Source organism: Haliaeetus albicilla, chromosome 8 (assembly GCF_947461875.1).
Source record: "Haliaeetus albicilla chromosome 8, bHalAlb1.1, whole genome shotgun sequence".
Classification (NCBI taxonomy): Eukaryota; Metazoa; Chordata; class Aves; order Accipitriformes; family Accipitridae; genus Haliaeetus; species Haliaeetus albicilla.
This window is the reverse complement of record NC_091490.1, coordinates 5606518-5629953: the sequence shown is the minus strand read 5'-3', so window position 1 is coordinate 5629953 and position 23436 is coordinate 5606518. Positions and strand designations below refer to the sequence as shown.

Sequence of the window (23436 nt, the reverse complement as noted above, 5' to 3'; positions counted from 1 at the left end):
TTCCTGTTCCATTCAGGATGTTTCTCCAGGGGAAAGATCAGCCTAGCATGAATTAAACACTCTTTTATTTAATTTATATCTCAGGCTGACCTCAGCTAGCATGCACTCACACCACACACCTGGAAATGGAGATGTCAAAGCGCGGCTGGAAAGCCAAGCTTTTCACACCAGTTCCTGTACAAACTAAGTGATGGCTTTGTTTCATTTTATTCATTTTTCAGGTGGGAAAGAGAAGACACATTATTTCAAGTTTTGGTATAATTTTAATCACTTCAAAGGCTTCAGGAGCAGGCTGAATTCCCCTCAATTCCCATTTCTCCCATCCATAGATGTGTGTGTACACATATTTTAGTGTTTTGGTGGTTCTTTTTCTCAGCTTTCTGCTGACACGTGGAAACACTAAAAGGTGTTTTTCTTAAATAATAGCCCATTGTTCCTGCTGGTTATGAACCCTTAGCGTAAAGCGAGTTCAAACCCTGTAGAGTTCATGCCTTCAAACACCGCAGATGCCGGTGCCTTTGCCACCAGCAGCGAATTAGCTGGCAGCCTCACGCTTCACATGGCCCGAAACACAGCGCTGAGAGTCACCTGATGAAAGATAAAAAAAAAAAAAAAAAGCAGCCAAGACGGTTATTTTCTGGGTTAAAGACAAAAATTAAATGCTACGCGAGGCTGCGCCACTATATATTAAAAGCAGCGTTGCCTGCGAGCTACCGCCGCGGTGGCAGTCGGCGGCTCTTGAGCAGGGCAGGAACTCGCAGAACGAGACTTTCTAAGGAAACCGGAGAGATTTTCCCGGTGACTTCGCTCCCTTCTAGCTACAGATAGGACGGGGCGGGGATTCATCACAACCAGTCTGATCACTACTACCCAAACACATACATAGGTGTAGTCCGTGCCCCGAGGAAATTATAACTCAAGACAAGCTAACGCAGGCACTCCCGCGCCGGCTGGTGCCAGTGGGGGTGGCGCGCAAAGGTGATAATTGAAAGTTGTTGGGGTTTGGGGTTTGTTTGTGTGTTTTTCCCCCCCCCACTGAGTCAACAAGAGGTTGTTTTCTTCCTCCTGCCTCCTTCGGTGAAGGCGACAGCTTCTGTCCAACCTTGATGTAGGGTGGTGAGACAAGCAGTTGGCCGTGGGGGTTGTGCCAGGTCCATCGCCCGGCGCTCGGGGAGGAAGGGTAGGAAAGTCTGGAGCTCGTGGCTGTGGGCAGGGATATGGACCGTGTTTACAGAAGCCAGGAGGCAAGTGATTCACTTCATTCATAAAAAACCTGAGCCTCTGATCTGGTCTCCAGAGGTAAAGATAAACACAAGGTAGGAATCGCTTGCCTTTTGGGAGGAGGACGGCGGATGAAGGCAGAGGGTGTGTCAAGAGAAAGGGGAGATGGGGGGAGAAACGCAGCCGATGTGGGGTGCTGGCTCCAGGGCTGGCCGTGCTGGACCCCAACCATGGACGTGGACTTGACATCAGCCCTCCCGGTGCTGGAGGACCTCAGCCCGAGATGTCCTCCCGTTCCACGGCTGAACGCTAGCTTTATCTTCACCAACAGCTGAATGAAAACTTCGGACACCCAAAACAGGGCAGGCTCGGAGCATGAGAAAAACAGGTCTCTGCTTGCCGGACGAATCTCCTCCCTCCCCCTCCCTTGATTGAGAACTTCATATCCGAAAATCATTGAGCAGAAGTACAACAGCTTCAGCCTCTGAAGGCTGCCAAGCATTCTTGCTGAGTGAAGCTGTTTAGGTACACCGAAACACTGCCGAACCTGGCGCTTGCGTAAACCTTTCTTACCCTGGAACAAAAGACCTGCTCCCATGGCAGTCAGGTGCACGCACGAATCCCTCCCTGCCTGCAAAAACACGCTGAACCAGTCCCAGTGCAAAAAAAGACAGGTTTGACCAGAACGGCCCCTGGTGCAGAAAGGAGCTGCCAGCCAGGCCTGAGCATCAAAGGCGCTGGGTGCTCCACAGCCTCCGATTAGCATCGGTGTGAGCGGAGCCCAGATTTTGTAGCACTAAAGGCCACCACCAGCATCCAGCCTCGGGCTCCAGCAGCACGCCTCGTTTGCATGAACGCATCTGAGTTTGTTCATCTGTCTCCCTCGCCGCGGATAGCTGCAGAAAGCTGCAGCGTGCGGAGCAGCATGCAAACTGTCAGCCCCGAATTCTCCTGGCTGTTCAGCATCCCCGCCGATGCGCGTTCGCGTGAGGGACCGAACGTCACAGCAGTGCGAGGTGCGAGCTCCGGCTGCACACGCGGACGCTGCTCGGGGACCACCCGCAGAAGCACTTGCCTTGGGATCCTAGCGCCCGTATGGGTTTGGGTTTGGTTTTTTTTTCCATTTCACCCATTTCTCTTTCATTTCCTTCCTGCCCCGCAGGAAGCGATGGCGATAGATATGCTCCGTCACCGTGCTCTCGGCTTGCAGTACCTCCACCTCCGCTCCTTTGCCTTCCAATTCTCTATGGGGTTTCATTGAAATGCTCATTTAATATCAGAGCTCATTCCTCCCGTAGCACCTGAACATTTACCCTCCGCCAACCCAAAAATTCTCTGTGGACCATGCCTCCACATACCGCCTTCTCCCATCCACGTCTCCAGCAATTACCGCTCCCCTTTACTTATTTCCCAAGCAGCCGGCTGGAGCGAGCCCCGGCAAAGCTGCCGGTACCCCCCCAGCCCGAGGTTGCGGATGGGATCAGACAGGACCGGGGAAGGGGACGGGAAGCGGAGGAGGAAACGACCATCGCTCAGCCAGAAATAGGACTTGGCGCTGCTGATGCTCGGCCCCGCGCTGTAGCATTCAAGCCTGTCGCTTTCCACAAATTTATCCGTGGCCTTTTCTCCCTCTCCCCAACCCGACCCGCACATCCTGAGCGAGGTCCCACGACTCGCCGGCCCCGCGGCCACCGGCTCTGCCCCGGCTCTTATCGCCTCCTGTGCCGTTTCCCCTCTGACACTTCTCCAAGCCCTCCTCTTTCACCCAGACATCTGTATTCCTGTTTTCTTCCCAGTAGCTGCGGGTTAAGATGCAAAGGAAAACACTTTTCTCAGCCCAGCGCTTGCCGCACCCGAGCCTGTCCTCACGATCACTGAAGCTAAAATCTCGCTTCTACAACACGCTCAGCCCCCCAACGCTTTCAAATCACACGCGGCACCACGGGAACTCCCTTTGCGTTTAGGACAGGTGCAGGTTTACAGAGTTTTTCCACGCATAATAAAATATTACTACTAATTAGGATAATAATAGCAAGTACTAGCTGAGTTCTGCTTGCTTAATTTCCACCTGCTATTTATTTGCAGTTTGATGTGGTATTCGCTTCCTGTCATGCATTCTTGCAAATTATTTCTGTGCTGCGTTATCTTGCAGATGCGGTTCACCCAAGGAGTGGCCGAAACGCAGCCCTGACCGTGTGTCACTGCCGAGAAGTTCATTTTCTTCTGTAGGAGGAGGAAAAAAACAATAATAAAAAAAAAAATAATGAAGGCTGCCTTGTAACTGTATGCTGTGCACATGTGCGTATCTGAGCACATGTTGTTGTGGGCTTTTTTTTTTTTTTCTTCTTTTCCCCTTCCACCCACATCTTTGCAACCCAGCAAGCTGCAAGGTTTTTGTTCAGCTGCAAAGTGTCTGTTTTTCATGGAAAAGGTGTTGGTGCAGAGCGTAGTTGTGAGCCCTCCTGGGCAGGGGCTGTGGCTTTTCGTATTTTATTTCAATAATATTTCTTTAAAGCTTATAACATTGCTAAAGAAAAAGGGATGCCCTCAATAAAAAGGGATTTGCTCAAAGACTGGGCGTAGCTAAGAGCAGTTCAATGCAAACCCACGAGTGTCCCCATCATACCCTCCCCAGTCAGGAACTGGTGGGACCTTCTCGCACACCCATCAAAAGTGGCATCGGGTCCTTTTTCATCCAGATACCCTCACGTATCCTCAAAATCCCAAAGGGTCCCCCCCAACCGTCCTGCTGGGCAAGGGCCCTATTTCTCTGGCAGGGGAAGGTCAACCCAAAGGCAGAACGCAACTCGCACCGGGATGTTTAGTTGTGTTATGAGCTTTTATTTAAAAAGCACATTTATACAGCAATAATTTCGCAGATACAAACTTCAATTTTGTATTCTACAAAAGTCTTTGAATATTCTTCTCTTTACAAAATGGAACATTACAAAAATACAGACAATTTAATATGATTTTTTTTTATACAAATGTCTCTAATTGTAGTTATTTTCATTAAAATATTACTACCACAGAACTACAATATTTTAGTCGACTATAAAAAAATTAATCCAATGCTTTTTTAAGCAGCAAAATGTAAATAACACAGGTCAGGACACAGTTTATAGTCATAGTGGATATATCTAAAATTGTTTCAGAAATAATATTTTACATAGTTAATTTTTAAGGTTTTATACATTATTTATATAATATTTATATATAAAAAAAATCATAGCTTGCTATAGTTGAAATGATAGGACGGATTCTGTAAGAAGGATGTGCAAATGGCCGTTCTGCATGCTTTGCGAGATCCCTTTGCAAACGCGCTCTGTGAAAGGGCTGCAAACCAAAGAACCTGTGGTTTCCGGGCAAAAAAAAAAAAAAAAAAAAAAAAAATAATAATCACACTCGATCTAGGCACGACTGATTTACCACCGGTGTCACCGAGCAGAGCACAGGACCTGGTACCTGCTGTGGCGCACACTGGGGTGCCCAAGGGAGGAGGAGGAGGAGGAGGGGGGGGGATGCACAAACCGACTGACACCCAGGCTGGGACGTGCCGCCCAGCAGCCCGTCCCAAAACTGCAGAATAAAAGTTTCCCCAGGACTCAGCCCCGAGGTTGTAGTGCGAACGCGTCTTCAGCAGAGCCGCCGCTCCCGTGGGCGCACAGAAGATCTGCTGTGATTTTTTTTTGGGGGGGAGGTGAGGGGTGGGGGTGGCCGGGAAGCAGAGGATGCTCTTTTCGTGAAGGGCCATTTGTGGGTGCTGAACGTGCCCGGGGGGGGGGGCTCAGGCAGGACAAACCCTCGGCCAGGGAGCGAGCGGAGAAGAAGAAATGTGGCTTCTCTGCGCGGCGGATGGAGTTATTCAACCTCGCTGCGCGTCTCGGGACTGCTCGTTAAAGGCGTGTAGTGTGAACAGAGACCCTTCGGAGACCTTTGACTGGGCAAGCTTCTTCTAAACTAAGTCACAGTATGGAATAGAGGAGGAAAAAAATAAACTAGTATCAAAAGGAGAAAAAAAGCAACTCTTACAAACCAATCCCAGATCTTGACTCAGTGCTGTTTCTCGTATATAGTGCTACACAATTTAGGCGTGAGTTGTTTTTTTTTCTCGCAGGCATTGGAAATCTTCATAGTAAAAAACCCTAAGATGGCCAGCTTTCCAAAAATCCCTTAGTGTTCATTAGGCTATGAACAATTTGGCGTTCACTACAACATGAACACTCAAACCAATTGCACATCCAGAACTCCGGCACCTCTCTTTGTTTGTTCGGCTTTTGTGTTTTGTTTTGTTTTTTTTTTTTTTTCTTTCTCATTGTCGCTTTTGACTTAGTTGACCACCACCCCTTTCATCCAAATGTCGCAAGTTGAAAAGACCACAGAGTAAGACTTTACTGGTCGGGCAAGAAAGTCTCTCCCTACATTCTACTGTCTGATGAGATTTGAGAGCAGCAGGTAGTTGCCGTCAGCAGTCTTTTTTTTGCAAAAAAAAAAAAAAAAAAAAAAAATTAAAATAAAATACAACACCCATCCAATTTCTCGAAGGTCTACACCATGTTGTGATGGTTATTCCGCTCAATGATGTCCACAGGTGAAAGGATCTCCTTCCGGATGGGCGGTGGAGGCAGGCAAGTCTTTGTCTTGGGCTTGAAGAGATCTGAGACGTAAAACACCTGCAGGAATAAGCGGAAAAGGCAAACTTAGCCACACCGGGCGATGCTCTGTTCAAAAATCTGGTTCACAGAATATATACGTATCTTTAAGCTGCAAAAATAGCACTTTTTGTGCTACTGAATGCCTGCCCGTAACACTGATAGCTGTGTAATCCCGAGCGCCTGCTACCACCTTTCTGTACAATACGGAAAAAGGCTCGGACCTCACAAAACAGCGTAAAACCATTACAGAATGATTTCATTTCTCACTGCGTAATCACCGAGTCCAATATCCAAACCTCTGCCGAACAGGTTGAAAAGCCAGGAAACAGACACACGGCCTGCAGTCCAATAAAATAACAAAAGGTCTCCAAAGGGCTGGCCTGACTCACGGTGAGTGGTTTTAGGGATGGAGTCAGCACGAAACAATTCATTCAGCCGGACATCAGGTAGGCAATTAAAAGCTTTCAAATCAAAGCTGTGTTAAAAGTTATCAGCAATGAGTCAATGGCGAGCGATGCTCTCCTCATGCCCCACCAAGGCACCGGTACAGAGCTGGGATCTGGTCCTGAAGCCAAAGCCTAAGGAGAGGAGGAGCTATTCCGACTACTTCTTCCTAAATATCCCATGAGGTAACCCCTCTCCCGGATGTGAAAAAGCCAGCACTTAGCAATTTCGGGAGGTAGCAACACAATAAGAAAAAAAGTGCTGGGAGGAAACTTCCACATCCTCCCTTGGCAGCCGCTGCACAAAGCTTATCGGTCCTCCAGGACCGGGGCACTTTCTCCCTTGCCAAACCTCAGCCCCACGCCAGGAGGGAAAAGAGGCAGACAGCATGGATCTCCTCTGGACGGAGCAGAAAGTGGCGAGGACTCATCATTTTGTTAGCTGGCACCGAAGTCCCAAACTTTGGTCCCGCCGCCAACTGCCTCCGCCAGCCCAAATTTGCCGGCTCATCTCGGACATCCTTAAGCGTCAATAATTCGGACTGAGCTGTGGGTTTGCTGAGCCAAAGCCCGGGGAGGAGCAGCACATCTGAGGTTGCTCCCACAGTACTCGAATGCAACGTTTAGGCAACGAGATAAATCGGGAAAAAAAATAGGTCCGAGGTGCTCAAAGGAATACTACTAGATTAGTACATCCAGGCTGGGTCACACAAGGAGGGAGCAAAGGTTTTCCCCATCTGCATCTCCACATTTTCTAGCTACCCAGAGCCCTACGCAGCAGGTCTAGTCGTCCTCAGAAACAACTTTTGCAAGTCCCTATCAGCACGGGCAGATAAGGAGCCAAGCTGAACAGACAACAAACTTGCTGTAAGTGGCAATTTACTCCTACAATAAGTGGGGACGCGGGAAGCTGAGCTGTCGTTGCTTGGCTTTTACTGCTCGGTGGAGAAGCAGGGAGGGAGCTGACATATAAGCCAGCTCTTTTTTCGGTGCGTGTGCTGGTGTCTGGCTGCCCAGTTGTATAACAGAGCTGATAAATTTGTTTACAGGGCATCCAAGTGGCAGCATTTGTACCTTTGGTTAAATGACAGGATCCAGCTGATCCTGCCAAGGATCACAAGCTGGAGTCTGGCCTCTCGCTGCAGCATCACAGTGTAAAAGCACGTCGAACTGCTCTGGCAAAGGCTTTCTTTTGGGTCATTAATAACTGTAAAACCCCCGTTCGGTTGGCTCGGTGCATTTCAGATGCCATCTCGCTTGCTTGCCCACCTCAGAGAGCTGGATTCAATCAAAAAGATGTCCAATTTCTGCACCAAGATAGCCATGACAAATCAATTTATGGGAGGAGATTGCCGAGTGCAAGAAGCATATGGGGATTACACCGAGTCTGGTCCCTATTTTGGACAGGAATGAGTTATGGTGGAGCGTCATCCTGGGTATTTTAGCTTTTAATGTGCTGCTCGCTGCTTTCGAGGGTTTAATTCAGAGACTGGGTAAGAGGTTTCGTTTCTCTTTAAACCGTATTTCACTTTAACATGGCTGGAGGTTATATAAACACTTATAGGAATCATGAAACATGATCTTTGGGGGCTAAAACAGTGTGTTAAATCCTCCTAATGCTTGAACTGTTTAACACAAAAAAGGACTAATAAACATGCAAAGTTTTTCACTTGGATTAGCTCCATTTCCTGTAGAAGGTGCTCTCCACCCATAAAGAAAACTTGATGGCAGAAGACCGAGCGTGTATTATACAAAGTAAACCAATATCTTACATTGCCGCTTAACAATTCCTATTCCTATTCAGTATATTGAAAAAATCATCAATCACATAGAGAGGTTAAAACAACTCATCTAAGCTAACCAGAGCAACACCAGGAGCACGTCCTTCTGACGTCTCCGCTTTTCTCTCTCCATCAGATGAGACATAAACTACACGACGCATAGCAGGCTGCCTACAACGCGCATAAAAACTATTTCCATTTAAGAAATCCTCATCGTATTTCACCCTGGATCCGAGTCCGAATGTTTCATCAGCTGGAAGCGCTTGACACTAATGTCTTCTGCTTGTTATTTCAGGCACTGAAGGACAAACGTGTGTGCTGCAGCACAACCTGGATTCAAGCTCTGGCAGCCCTCGGAGACGAAACCCACAATTGGTTTCTACTGAAAATTACAGCCTGGTAACGATGGTATTTTAACGGCCCTTGACTACCATCAGAGTGGACCCTTGAAGACTTTGCTGGGGGAAAGGGTGTCTGGGAGCACCCAGGATGGGTTGGAGGTGACGAGTCTCCAGGTCTCTCCCTCTGCTTTAGAGCATCCCGTGCACGAGAGCTGGATCCCAGAGCTGGGCAAGGACCCCCAGGACATACCAGTAATTGCTCTGATATTCCGGTAATTTAGGAAAAAGCTGCTAAACTATACGTTCAACACAAACTCCACGAGGCTCGGAGTGACCCTTCCTCTTGTCCATCTCCCAAGAGGGAGGAAAGTCTGCCGGCTCCTCCTAGGCAATGACTCACGCCAGCAAAGCCAGGTTCGGGAGAACAAGAACATATTGACAGTTCTTTGCAAGCCGACGAAATGGGACAAGGCTTGGGTTTAAACCCTGCCCCTAGTCCTAAGCCGCTGCCTGAGACGTCCCCAGCCGCCGAGCCGTGCCTGCAAAGGGTGCGGAGACAACTGCCCCCTCCGCGAGCCGGCTGGGACGAGGAGCACGGGTTGCCCCAGGCTCACGGGCAAACCCAAGCCTGCCTGCGAAACTCCAGGCAGCTGCTTCCTATGTCGGTTTACCTCGACACAGGAAAACCAGCCCAACGCTGCCGCAGCCTCCCCTTCCCAGCACAGCTCCCAGCTGCCGGAGGGGACGGCCAGCCCTGCCATTCGTCCCGGCCCAGAAGCATCCGGATGCTCGGGACGAGCATCCGGAGAACTATTGTCTTTCGGAAACCGCTGCTGGGATCCAGGGATGGATCGCCTGGTCCCTATATATTGATGTTATCCCACCTCTCAAGCAGAAAGGCACATGGAGAGATAAATACCCCCTCGTAAAACCACCTGGCGATGCGCACGTGGTGTCTCAATAAACCCACATGATACAAATCGAGGCATCTGGACCGAGACAAGCTGCTTCGTTGCTCCCCGTGTGGCCCAGGACCTTTTCTCCCCAGGGCTGCCATCGAGCTGCTCCAGCTGACCGCTGGGATAAGAAAAGATGACCAGGATTTGAAGAAACACCCTGACAATACCGGAACGAAGGACGCAGGACCTGTAACGCTGTTGCTGCGAGCAGGCACGTGTCTGTGCCCCCATGCGCTTCTCTAGTTTCCCCCCCCTCTGAATTTGCCAGCCCCGCATGGGACGTTGGCATCAGGCGACGGCAAAACCCAACAGCTACTGCTCAGAGAGTTAATAATACTTCATAAAAACTTCCTGACAGTGACATTTTTGTCTTGGCTTTCGAATATTATCAGTGAGTGGAAAGTATATAAATAACCTATTTTCTCTCCTTGCAAAATATAACGTTAGCAAACTTTATTCCTTGCCTCCAGGGCCTGCTTTACTTTTAGAACAATTAAAGAAACAACAAAACCAGCAAAAAAAGAACCCAAGAAAGTGGTAAGCTGTTAAAATCTTGCTTTCAGGATTTCGGACAGACGTGCAAACAACCATAACCCCCAATCCCTTTGTTTCTAAGCGAGGCAGCCGCCCGACCCGGTGCCCCCCGCCCTGCCTACTTTAAAAATCTACTTGTGTCACTTCGAGTTACAGAGCTGCGCAATCAGGTCACTCTTTGGAAAGCAAATTGCATGAGAACAAGCCCGGCAGCCGAAGACGAGCGGGCACAGCTTTTGTTCGCCGTTTTCTCACGAGCCCTTTCGCTACGTTAAAAACCCACCACCAAACGAGACAGCCTGCCTCCCCTCGCTGGGCAGACACCCGCTCCCGGGAGATGGCTTCTGGCTGGATTGTGCAGGGAAGAGCCGTAATCCCAACCATCCCAGACTCCCCGCTTGGGTCCTGGTGGAAAGCCTTGCAAAACGAGCTGGTGCTCGTTACCGAGAGCAGCTGGAGAAGCAAACGCTGCTGGCCGAGAGGGAAAAATACCCTCCCTCGTCCGAACGCCTTTGCAGCACCCTGAGCTGCCTGGAAGAAGGGACCCTTTGCCCAGGAGCCTCCAGGAGCAAAAGGCTGATGGGCAAAAAAACCTTAAATATTGCATTTTTTTGCTGAATATGCAGTTCGTTTGAGGGACGTGTCCGCTATTCCCCCGGCACCCCCACTCAGCATCCCCGCTGCCGTTTTTTGGGGGGTTTTTTGCCCGGTTTGCCATACTCACCACGCAGTAAGCCACCAGGGCTCCCTGTGCAAAGCCCGCCAGCACGTCGGTGGGGTGATGCTTGTGGTCCGACACACGGGACAGGCCGGTGTAAAACGCCATCATGATGAGGGTGAACTGGAGGAGGGGACGGAGCAGGCGGGCTCCCTTCCACGTGAATCTGGCCTGCAGATAAAACTGCCGGGGAAGAGAGGAAAACAAAAAAAAAAAGGTTCCGTTAATTTGAGGGTAGCAAAGGAGAAGCTGCGCCCAAAATGTGCACGCAGGGCAGCCACCGCTCTGTGGGGCTGGCTGTGGGGCACCCACACCCCCGTGGCTCAAGGAAGGGGCGAGTTGTCAAAGAATAATGATGTTCTTTGCAAATGTATGGCCTCCGTCATGTGTGGGGGGGGGAATTTTAACCCATGGAGGGGATGAGGGCAGAGGTGGATGGCTACAGCCCTTCCTCGGTAAGCCAGGGTCAGGGGTTTGGGACCCCCCGCATCCTGGCTCACACCGTGGCCCCGCTTCAGCCTCCACACAACATCGCGTCGGGCCGAGCAAGGAAATTCCTCCCCACCGCTATTTAGTGTGTGGCAGAAGCAAGGTCCCAAATCTGGGGCACGCAGGACCCACGGTATCTCTCAAGAGGGAAAAAACGGAATCAACGCAGCATGCCGCACCTCCAGAGCCAGCCCCAAGAATTTCCAGCCGCAGCCGCTGACGATGTGGATGCAAAATGCAATCCTCTAACGTTGCCATCATTCTTCCCAGCCCGAGCCCCGGGGTTTGCAGGGACGTAGGGAGCAACCATCCCACCGCATGGCACGGGAAGTCACTCCTAACCAGCCAGGGAAAAGCAAGGTCCTGGCTTGACCCAAAAAAACCCGAAGCTGACGTGACGTCAAATGGACATTGTCCCCTGCCCCTCCGTGACTATCTCGGGCCCTTTTCCGTTTCGGCCGGCGGGCACGGCCAGTTCCTGTGGGAACCGGGAAGCCGAGCGGGAAGAGAGGTCAGGAAAAACGGCAACGCGCTGCCCACGGATGAGCGGGGCTGGGCGCAGCGGGGAGGAAGGCTGCGGGAAGGGAGGGACGCCGCAGCAACCTTCGGGCTTGGGGAGCAGAGAGGCGTTTGACAGCTCAAAGAGCGTAAAAAGTGCCCGGCAAACGCTGCTCGGCTCCTGCAGCTCAGACCCACTGCCCGTGGGCTCAGCCACAGCAGGTACATTCTCCCTTTCCTAAAGGAAAAACACTGGAAGTCAGACCCGGCATGCTTCGTGGGACTCTGCAACATCAGAGGGCTGGAAAGGGGTTTAATACCCATTTACGATCCCTTTTACACAGCCAGAGCAGTTTACACTGCCTTGATACAAAAGGGAATGAAGCTCTCGTTGGGTTCCCTGAAACCGCAAATAACTTAATGACACCATTTACCTATAAAACCAGAATTATTTGGAAAGCTGATAAGGGGGAAGCATCATTTTGGCCAATTTATAATGTTTGGCTGTTGCATAAACATTATATTTACCCCTTTTTGGAAAGAACACACTGGGCTCTTTAGAGGAAATGAAACAACATGTCATTTGAATGGAGCAGATGCTCCAAATTATCCAAATTGTTAGCCAATTAACATGGAAGAGCGCAGTACCAAAACAGCTCGGCGCTGGCTAATGCACGTTACGATTCTGGGGAATATATCTGCAAACCAGCCCAAGTCTGGGAACGGAGCCACGTCACCAGGGCACACCCCCTGCACCGTGTAAACTTGCACATGCGATGCTACGGGACGAGTTACAGCTCTCTAGATCCCCACGGCAAACCCACGCTGATGTAGCCCAGCGAATGGACCACTCGGCCGGTTCTCTAGTTTGTGATGATGATTTCTACGCTCGGCAGAAAGATGAGTCAACAATCACCATATCAAAATTAGGAGGCACGTTCTGCCCAGAAAGATCAAAAAAAACCCCAAACAACCAAAAGCCATCACCAACGAGGAGGTGCTTTTCCTCCAGGTAAAACGTACCCACCGCTGAGCTGGAAAGCTGGAGCTGTAAAATAGCACAACCCCATCCTGCACAGTCACTTGCAGTGATTTAACAGCAGGCACTTCATCCCGCAAGCAAACATCTATGCGGCTCATTAGCAGGGAACTGCATTTTTAGTTCGCAATGCTTATTAGGCTGGCCGAATTTTCAGTGCCATGGTATTTGCGCACCCAGTCATCTGCCACTGAGAATAAACCATGCAGGCAGGATACTCCTGGGAAGTATTCAGGGAAGGTGGTGATAGAGAGACCTGGGGGTCCTGAGATCTTTAAACACAACTTCTCAGTGTAGAGACAATAGCTCTTGAAAAAACAGCATTTGTGGAGAGTAGCATTTTTAAAGCATGCAAAAGATATAAAAATATGCTTCTGTTGCCATGGTTTAGGCTCAGCATTGTTTTCACATTCAAGAGTCTCAGCCCAGCCCAGGTGACGGTGCAAAGCTTAGGTTCTGGTATGTTGTTGCAGAGCAAAATTAGCTCCAAGTATTATACCTTAGAAACTATTACTCTTAGTTCTACCAGGAAAACTTGAAACCTAACATCGTACTTTAGTCTTGAGGCTCGTTCACATCAAACCCCTTAAGAAAGAATTTTGCTGCTGGATAACCTGACATTTGCCCCTTTTGCACAGCCTTGACATCCCTTCAAACCATTCCACCCCACAGGCTTGGACTAAATAGGTCATCTACAGGTGAGGATGCAAAGTATCAATTAAAAATTAGCAATAATAAGCTAACACCGAGTTTGAACACACAATAAAGCAGACGCTTCTGGGGCTGAAGCGATTAAAAAAAACTTGTTTGTATCCTGACCCACTCCTTCCAAAGCACAGCTCTGAACTGTGTGCCTGATGTACGCACTTTAGCCCTGGAAAAGGTGTGCAAAGGCAGCGGGGCACCGTACGAGGTGTGCTGGGTGCCACCCGAGTCCCCAGCACCCAACTTACACCCACACCTGCACATCTTGGAGGAACAAAACCCACTCAAATAGATGCATCTCAAACACTGCACTATCAGTGTGAGGATCTTGACTGAGGCTCCTTTTACTGCCGCAATAAAAGTCTTGGGAAAATTGCTCTTTAGTTCCCCATTCATAAAGTAAAAAAAAAAAAAAGGAAAAAAATAAGGTAACAGCACTTTTCATGTTCCACAGGCATATTATGAGCACGCAGTACATCGAAAACTGGGCTCAAACACCAGGGTGCTGAGGATCCCCTAAGTACTTTAGGGGCAAGCCTCAGGGTGCTCCAAACTTTGTCTCTGCCCTCAGTATGAAAGAAAAACCTAGTTAATAAGAGAAGGTCAAAAAGTGGGAGGGGAGCTCGGGGGCTGAAAGGATCAGAATTTCCCTAAACCAGGAATTAGTGCTATTACCAAGAAATGGGAAGTTCCTGGCAATTTGTCTGAAAATCTGCTTTTGAAGGTTTTTTTGGAAACCTGGGAGCAAATCTGAAGTACTGCCTGCTAAGGACTGCCAGATTTGGATGGGAATGTGGGGCTGGATGGAGCCCTTCCTGGGAAGGGATGGAGGAGCAAGACCACAACTGGAGTTATTTCCACCACAGACCATCATAGGGCAGCGAAAGTCAGGAGGAGCATCAACAGAAGCAAGGGTGGATGGAATGAAATGGGATCACGCAGAGCAGGAGTTATTTGGAGTTCCCATCCACTGTCTCCTGGCAAAGACCAATGACCACAAAGCAGATGGCTTGAAGGACATCCCATCACTCTTCTTCTGCCAGGGGACTTCCACAGTGTTGGTGGGGACAGCCCGTGGCCACACACAATCCCCGAGCAAACCCATCAAGGAGGAGCTGGCAGGGGACATGGGCTGAAAGCGTCACCTCCAGCCTCCCGGGGCTTTCTGCTGCCCAGAAATCCCGTCCCCTTCACACTCTCCCCACCGCAAGGCTGAACTCCATCGACCACGTCCCTTAGTCACAGCTAAGGTTTCCTTCTGGGAAACGGCTAGTCTGGTTTCTGACTGTCTGACCTGAAGTCACCTCCATCTCCAGCCCCATTTGCAAACCGAGTGGTACCCAAAGCAGTGCAGGGCCAAAACCCCTCAAATCCAAACTCACCCCGGCGTAACGCGCTTCCCTGGCTGGGGAAAGCCAGCTGGAGGAAGGGGAACTGCAGAATTCAGCTTTTAGCACCAAGATGGCCAGGGGACAAGGACAGGAGAAGGGCAAAGACCTCCCAGCGCCAAAGGGATGGTTGTTTGCCTCTTCCCTGCCTTTGCTGAGCGTACGGCATCCTCCCACGCCATCGGGAACATCCCCATCAGCTCAGCAACACAGTTCACGCCTCAGCCCTGGCCTCCGACGCGATTCCAGTTTAGTCGTTTACTTAGGTGACCGCTAAACTTGACTCCAAGTCCACAAACACCACGGAGTTTCCTTCGCAGGGGCACGTCATGACTCGGCAGCATGAGGACACTGGGACCTTCACCCTTCAGCAAGAAACCCCGGTGAGAAGCCTCACACTCCCCCTGATACACAAAACCAGCAACATCTCTAATTTTTCATATAAATCAGTAGAACACACTAAAACCCACTCTGATCTGAAGTCTTCAGTCTCACCCACCAACACACATTAAATACATAAGCTGCCCTGGTTTACTCCCCTTTTATCCAGAATCAGCCAACATTGCTGAGGGATATTAATGTAGCTTTTCTGATATTCATTTAGTTTTTCTGCATCCTCTATGTGGTTTCAGGCAACTTCGTACCGTAAAAACACCAAAACCATCAGCATTACGGTCTCACGTGCTTGAGGGGAGCAGGAAGGTCCCATCGCTCTCTACAAAGACTCCCCATGTCCAGTGAAACAAAACTGGAGAGGTGTGGGTCAGGTCCAGAGGGCTGCGTGGAATGAGCTGTCACATACCTCATCTTTCCTCAGCCTGCTATAAATACGTATTATGGGCTCACTCAGCCAAGGAGTAACAAAGCAAGGAAAATTAAGACAAAGACGATTACCCAAGCGCAATTTCCCCTCTTAAATTTTTTATACAAAGGCCTGATGTCGATTGGGTTTTCTTGGTGACAAGAAGGCTGCGAGAAACTTCGCCCTGAAATCTCCGTGTTTAGAACTAAATCCCAGGAGATTTTACTGCATCACAAGTGCCTTTCCCTGGGACTTTTCCCCCAAAGCCCTCTGGGGCTTGGCATCTATCCGCCTTTTCCTACTGGTATCCCTGATGGATACCGCAGGGCACTGCTGCTGTGCCAGGCGATGAGCAAGCTGTGGTCACCCATCCACCGGCCACCAAATACCCGGGCAAATCCAGTCCCATGGTGCAGGCGAAGCCCCGCGGGATGCGTGGGAATCCAGGTATCTTTTAACAGACCAACTAAAGCTTTCTGGCACCCGTCTCCATCAGGTGAGGCAAACTTGAAAACACTGTAATTCAGAATGGGCTCTAAGAGCGAAGCCAGGGAACGCCAGGAAAGACGGGAAGTGACTTATCCTTGAAATATGAAGTATTGTTCAGTAGGGAACGCGCTCAGGAGGCGGCTGATCAGCCAAGGCTCCGCAGCACGTGCTCAGCCCCCCCAAATACCCCCACTCTGCAAAGGCTCCCAGCAAACTCCTGGTACCCAAAGCGCCGGCAGCAACTTGCTTCCCAGGAGCCGGACAACAACTGTTTTGTTTTGGTTGAGATGATCCCCTGGTCAAATCCATCAAACCCACCTCCTGCAGGCGCTGGCATGGTGGATGCCATGTTTCTAACCAGGCTTTCGAAACCCCACTCATTCGCTGAGCTGGGCAAGAGAGCAGGGTTTATTTTATATTAAATAAAATATCTCTGGTTTATTATAACCTTTTTTTTTTAAATTATTTTTGGATATTATCAGCCTCTCCAACATGACAGATTTTCTGCCTCCCTTTTCCTATGAGATTTCTCGTTCAGGCTCTGGCAGCAGCCAGGAAGCTGGAGTGACAGAGAGCAGAGTGCTGCTAGACAAGTTCGAATCACAGAATCATTTCGGTTGGAAAAGACCCTTAAGATCATCATTTCCTCACCTCTGTAGGCACCACACCACACTGTCTTGTCTCAACTTCCTTTTTCACCCTTCAATTTATGACCGAACACTTGGTGTAATTTTTCCCCTGACTTTTTAAGGCACAAGGCAACTGAAGAGCTGGTCAGACAGACCCTGCTACTGACCTTATCCCAGTTTGGGGACAAGGAAAAAACATAAAATCATTCTTAAGGGATTGGGCATCAAAACCGCTCCGTGGAGACAGGTAAGTGGAGCAGCCTGTTGTCCCGGATCAGGAGGGACAGGGGCAGAGGCTGCTGAGCGCTGATAGCTCGACTGCTCCCATATGGGGACAGGGAAGGGCAGCAAAGAGAGATCGGAGGCAGTTTTCGGCTCCGAAGCATTACGCAGGAGCTCAACGCCACTTTTGAAGCCTGCTGCTAAGTTAAAAAGAAAATCAGGCAGCAGGCGTTGGTGCAAAGCAGCGCTGGAAAGTGAGCCACGCAGGTTTTCCATGCATCCCCGTGGGAATGTTGCATGCACGCCGCAGTTTTGGGGTCTCCAGTGCACCCCCTGCCACCAGCATTCCCGTTTGATTTTTGCCTGCTCTGTAACTGCTGGATTTTCAGAAAAACACAGAAAAAAAAAACCTGAAGGATGCTGCAGGGCATGATCCTGTGCAAAAGGTAAAGCATCGGGCTTGGCTTCCAAAAAGGCCTCGGAGCAGCACATCCTAAAAAAAAAAAACAAACCAAAAACCTGAAAGGACAACCTGAATCTTGCTGAGTATTTGGAGAGAAAAAAAAAATCGCTGACTTAATAGGGACTGGCAGTCCTCGGTGTTTCCAAATGCCAGGCTCAAAAGCATCTCAGGGCTGATTTATCTGACTGCCCGCAGATCTCCTCGGAAATAAATAAATGCCAGCGTGAACGATGGTTTCCAAACTCAGCTCGGAAAGTTTTGCGGCGGCAGCGGCAGAGGGCTGAGCCTCCTGCAAAGCATTGCTGGGGCGGCTCTGCATCGTAACGCAGCTGGAAGGAAATGGCCAAAGTGTTTACTGAAGAAATTCAGAAGTTTTCCAAGAACAAAAAGAAAAAAAAAAAGGGGGGAGGGGGGAAAATGAGGAAAGATTTTAATACGCCACCCCCAACAGCCTGGAAAGCTTAGTAATTAAATCACAGAAATTGCTCACAGAGAGGGGGGCTCCAGGGTGGAAGAGGCAGGAGGGAGCAGCGGTCACGTATCTTTTCAGAGGGTAAAGTAAAGGGATGGTGGGGGGAAACACTGCTCGTATATCAATGCTTGTCTTTAATGTTTTTATCAGTGCCGTGCTGTTTCTTTACTTGCTAGTCTGAGCTTACAGGAGATGGGGAAGGCACAAACCTTGAAAGGAATCCCGAAACCTTTTTCCTGATTTTTTTGGAAAAATAAATAATAATTAAAAAAAAAAAAAAAAAAGAAAAGAAAACCAAAACGCAAATCACTACCCAGACCCCCCCCAAAACGCCGCGTGCGGGTCCAGCCCCCTCAGGAAGCACCTTGGCAGCCGCCCCAGCCCCAGCCCCGGCGCAGGAAGGGTAGAGCCATTTCTCACTGACAAAGAAAAACAAGTCCCAGCCCTCCGCTCCGGATCCAGGCGGGCAGAGGCTGCTCCACCTGCTCCGCTGGCACATTTGGGAACCAGCCTTTACCCCCTGACAGAGCCGCGAAGGCACGTCTTTCCCCTCCATCCGTGCAACGTTTTGGCTCGCCCCAAACGCTCCCCCGTAGAAACCACAACGTGGGGGCGAACAAAATTGCACAGGTCGTCCGCAGGTTTAGTAGTATTCGGATTTAATTGCGGGCTTGGCTACATCCCAAGGCCGCACTGCTCAGCTATCACCCCAGGAGTCCAGCCCAAATACCACCACAGGGGCTGCAAGCGGATCTTTTCCCCCACCGGCTTGTTCAAGCTGTTTTTCTTCAGCCGACCCTCTATCTCTGATGCTCATCATGCTGTTATTGCCACCGAACATGGGCGAGTGCCTCGGGAAAGGGGGACAGGGGATAAATCGGCTCAATCTCAAGCGAGGCTGAGATTACTTACCACCAAATACAGCATGGTGTAGAGGGAGAAGGACGCGTGCCCGGAGAAGAAGGATTTCCTGCAAAACAAAGCAGGTGCTAAGAACCAGCCGCTATAATCGTCGGCATTATAATTTTACACTAATACGGTGACTCGCCTGCTGCTACCGAGGGTGCCGAAGCAGAGGGACCCGCAACCCCCAGTCTTTTGGGTTACAAAAACCCCGGTTATCCGCCCCGCTCGCTCGCAAGGCAGAAAGCGAACGGATGGGCAGGATGCTCGCATTGTTCGTCCCTTCCTGGTCTACTCATGGGACAGCAAGTTATTTCCAGGATAGCCCGATAACTCATCGTCTCGCCTCAAATAACCAGGAAACCGTAAAGAAATAAGAAGCCAGCAACTTCTCCGGTCGCTTAATTGCAGCGTGTGAAATGCACTCCTGGAAATGTCAAAACTGAGCATCCGATGGATTTGATAGACAGCTCGAAGGGAAGGTGCTGGCAGCCCTGCCTGCGTGGAACCTCCTTGGAGGAGAAGCCCTCTGCTCTGCCACATGGGACAGCTCCAGCTGCTCACCATGGGCTCAGCTCTTACAGTGAATTCCCACTTTGAGCAACCGCTTGGGGAAACAATAGCGTAGGAGTTAAGAAAAAGGAAAAGAAATATTACTCAGCCGAGTCCCGCAACTCCCGAGGGAAAGCGCCTGTCGCTGGCAGACAGTTACGGCCTTCGCAGAGAAAGCAGCGTTTGAATCAGCTATCGCTGGCAGAGAAGCCCTGAGACGTATTTAGCGTGAGACACTATTTTGGTGGCGGCAACCCATCGCTTCGATGCCCCGGGGTCTCACCTGGCTTCCTGGACCTTGCTGTCGCTTCCCCTGCAGGTGTAGTTTTGGATGTAAACTCCCTTAGCGCAGTTGATGGTGGAGAAATCCAAATCACAAACTTCGAGGAAATGCGGCCGCAAGCGCCCGACGGACACTTTGGCAATGTCTGTGAAGGACTGGCTGATGGCACAGCCGAAAACGAAGCAGCCCACTTGCTTGTAGAGAGCAGCCACGTAGGGGTTCTGGATAAAGGAGCGCGACTTCTCCTTCAGGTAGTGGATGCGGTAGAGCTCTCCCGTTATAATCTGTGGGGGAAACGCAACAGAGAGGTTAGAGAGCAGGAAAGATGCTGTACAAAACCAGTGGTGGGTGGCAAATGCAGAGCCAAGACAGCTCTTCATGCTCGGAGCGTCTCGAACTGGGAATCGTGTTCCCATAGCCCAGTGTCTCTCCATCCTCCTCCTCTTCCCTCTCAAGAAGAGATTGCAGTGCTTGAAATGTTGTTTATGGAAAAAAAAAATGCATAAACGAGAAGAAAAAAAGCTAGATTTTGGTGTAGCACGTTGGCATATCTTTACAGAAGTGAAACAGTGCCCCAGGTCTATACCAGCACTATGGAAAACAAAATTTAACATAAAACAGATAAAGAATCAGTGTGTGTTTGGGAAGGAGAGGCCAGATCCACTACCCTCATATCAAACTCATTTTGGAGGAAAAGAAATGAGTAACCTCAGAACCTGCTTATCTTCCTCTCTGAAAACCATGAACACAAGAGAGGAACACTCAGAAAGCCCCAGACATTTCAGATTCTGGCCCCAAATTTGCTGCTACCAGAACCAATTCAAGCCGCTCAAAGCCTCCGTAAACGCCAGCTATTTCTGGGCATTTCAAGGGGTCTTGCCATTGCGTGGCAGCAAATTATGTTTTTCTTGTGTCAGGGGTGCTGGGGTTTGACAATATCTCCATAAATCACTGTCAGGGAGCAGAGGACCTGGCTTCTCATAATCCTGACTCTTAAAAGGCAGGTTAATGAAAATCAGGCTGTGAAATGAAGTCCAAATGTCTCACCTCTCCCAAAGAGGCAAAGGCTTAAATTGTTCTCCGTCACGTTACACACCTAGGTTTTGAGCTCCAGATTTACAGCTTTAGGATTTTATTCATTACTTTAAATGTTTTTATACCTGAGTAATAAATCGAGGCAGGGTTTTTTTTCGGCCACCCCCTCGTCCCTGCACCTCTCTAGTCACGAGGACCATGATATGTAAAATTAACTGTCAGGAAAAATGCCTTCATGTTAATCCCTTTCTGGAGCAGCCAGCAATATTCCTCCCGGCGTGGCAGCCTGCCAGCGGCGTGCAGGAGACAAGGCTCCCCTGCCTACCTTTTTTAAAAGCTTGGCACAACCTTTGGAAACTAATAAACTGGAAAAGTATGGCAATTAGACTAAGAGGAGATGAAGCTGTATCATTGTTTGAACTCACTCGTACCGTGGCTTGAAAAAACTAAGGCTGACCTAAAGCAGCTGAAATTGCAGCTAAGCAGGCTTTATCAAGAGAGAGAGATACAACTATAATAATAAAAAACATAAAGGCCAAGCTAGAATGCTCTGCTACCGTGCACAGAAATACTTTGGGTGGCTGCACCATCATTCGGGGTTTACATGTCACCGCTAAGATTTACTCTTGGAAATCTGGTCGTGACCGAGAGTTGTCTGGGGAGCTGCAGCTAACCAGCTCCAGCGTGATTTTAATCCTCACAGGCTCCAAAAACCATGGTTTATCTCCATTTTGGACCACTTTCCAGCACAAGCTGGCAGCCAGGAGAGCTACGGGCTTGAGAAGTGCAGAGGGAGGTTGGAGCATCTCCTGCTCCTCTGGCAGGAGGCAGCTCCAGGGTGTCCCGGATGGACACGGAGCAGCCTAAATTCACCCAAAAGCCTAAATTCACAAGAAGGGGAGCCTACACGGCTCGAAACTCGTGGCTTTTGCAGAGGGAAGACGAGTCAAATTAAGGATGACATCTGATACCGGCAGATGTGCCATTACTCCAAACTCACAAACAGATTCACGTAAACCCGAGGCTCTTGGCCGGGGAAAGGCATGTGACCATTTTAAACAGGGACCAACAAAAGTCTGGGGATTAATATTTTTCTCTCACCGTTGGTGGTCTGGGTAATTGCACACATGTAGCAGATTATAAATTGGAGACTTCATTCCCTTGCTAACACGCTGCTGGGCAGCCATGAACCCTCTCCGCTTAGTTAAAGCCATGGCTCAACCTTAATGAGAAGCTAAAAATTGGGTAACCTTGGTTTTTTGGCAACGCCGTCCCAGATGAAGCAGGACGGTGAAAAACTAACACAGCACAGATGTGCACGAACTGAAAGGACATCCTGAAAAGAAAACAAGTCTTAAAGATATTAAGCTCTCCTTAAGCCTTGCGCTTCTGGTGAGCCATCCGCGTGGGACATATGCTGTACCTACGTGATGGGCACAGCTCCTGGGGGACTGGCACACGCATTTAAGAAAGATAGTCACTAGACAGAAGCCAACATCAAACTTTTCTGTCTGTAAATGCCTTTTGCCAACGACTTTTGGTTGTCGTGCCCGTTTTATCATTATTATAAGGTATCACCAGCAATCCAATTAGCCCGTAATTACTTTTAGAGCTTTTCTAATCACTTATGTCTCTAGTGTAACATTCTCTGTGTCTAATCACATTGAAGCATATCACCTTCAACTGTAAAACAACCAACTAATCTAGCTGTGTAACTTAGATCATCTAGGAAATGACTTTTCTTAGGTATTTTTCATAGGCTTTCAAGACCTCTCAGGTGCGGGGACACGGGGCACCACAGCAGTGATACCCGTACGAGGCTCAGGAAGACGAAAATATCACCTTCTCCTGGCCATCCCAGGGGCCATCAACATGCTTCTGTGCTGATCAAATTAACCATCTTCCAGCAACAAGAGCAGTCGGGAGAGATGTGAGAGTGCACAGCCCACAGGCATGAGCCTCTCCAAGGTCATCTGCAGAGAAATTTGCCTGAAGTCGGTAAATATATAGGTATTAAAACCAAACGCATATCCTCTCACATCCCGATAGAAGAAAAGGTCTTTGCCTTTGCCGTTTACTTAGTGAGCACTCTGGGTGTCCTCAAGCCATCTAAAACATGACCTGGACCTTTTACCCCGGGCTAGACTGCCCAAGACGCCACGTAAAGCAAGGGCGTGAAATTTTGGCTGCGCTATCCAAAACGCCAGCTCCCTGGAAGTCCTCTTAACCGCTGTCCTGCCTTCCAAAGGCAAACGTTGTGAGCGAAAGAAGCGGAGTCAGTGCTTTGTGGATTTGGAAGGAATTCCTATTATGCTACAGTAATTCTGGTATCTGGGTTACATCTGAAAAAAGAGGTCAGGCTGACTTGAATTTTCCATGCACGCTGCCATAGCAAAGAAATCTGTTGCTTCAATTCCTTGTTAGCCATTTGTATCACTCAACAGCAAATAACGGAGCTTTTGCATTTACCTTATTAAGTTACATTTGTTGTGGGCACAGTGAAACCAGGGCAGAAACATCTAACTCTCTGGGGATTTTCTTTCTCTTTTAATTGACCTGCTATTCTGTGTTAGAAAGTTGATGGATCACATAGGCAGCTGATTATGTTTCCAGTTTCTGTTCCAACTCCTGTATTTGCCACCGCCTCATTACTGATCAGAAGCACACTCCGCATGGAGCCGGTGTGCCAATAGCCCAGGCAGTAATGCGAAAATGAGAGGCTTTTTCATTTCGTTTTTATGGCTTTTCCACACTTGGGGGTAATTCACCTGCAGGGTAAAATTCTGCTGTGTTTATAGATCGGGGGCTCTGGCAC

The 23436-nt window shown here is 49.4% G+C and overlaps 1 protein-coding gene across 1 annotated transcript in view; it reads right to left on the bottom strand.

Annotated features, from left to right (window-relative positions):
* Nucleotides 1–4041: 4041 nt before the first annotated feature.
* PLPP3 (phospholipid phosphatase 3) overlaps nt 4042–23436 on the bottom strand; it is a 45731-nt gene continuing 26336 nt past the window's right edge. The window contains exons 3-6 of the mRNA XM_069788652.1: nt 19587–19870; nt 18761–18818; nt 10659–10835; nt 4042–5894 (exon numbers count right to left, since the gene is read on the bottom strand). Of these exons, the coding sequence (XP_069644753.1) occupies nt 5769–5894; nt 10659–10835; nt 18761–18818; nt 19587–19870 (645 nt within the window). The 3' untranslated portion in view covers nt 4042–5768. The remainder of the gene's footprint in view (nt 5895–10658; nt 10836–18760; nt 18819–19586; nt 19871–23436) is intronic.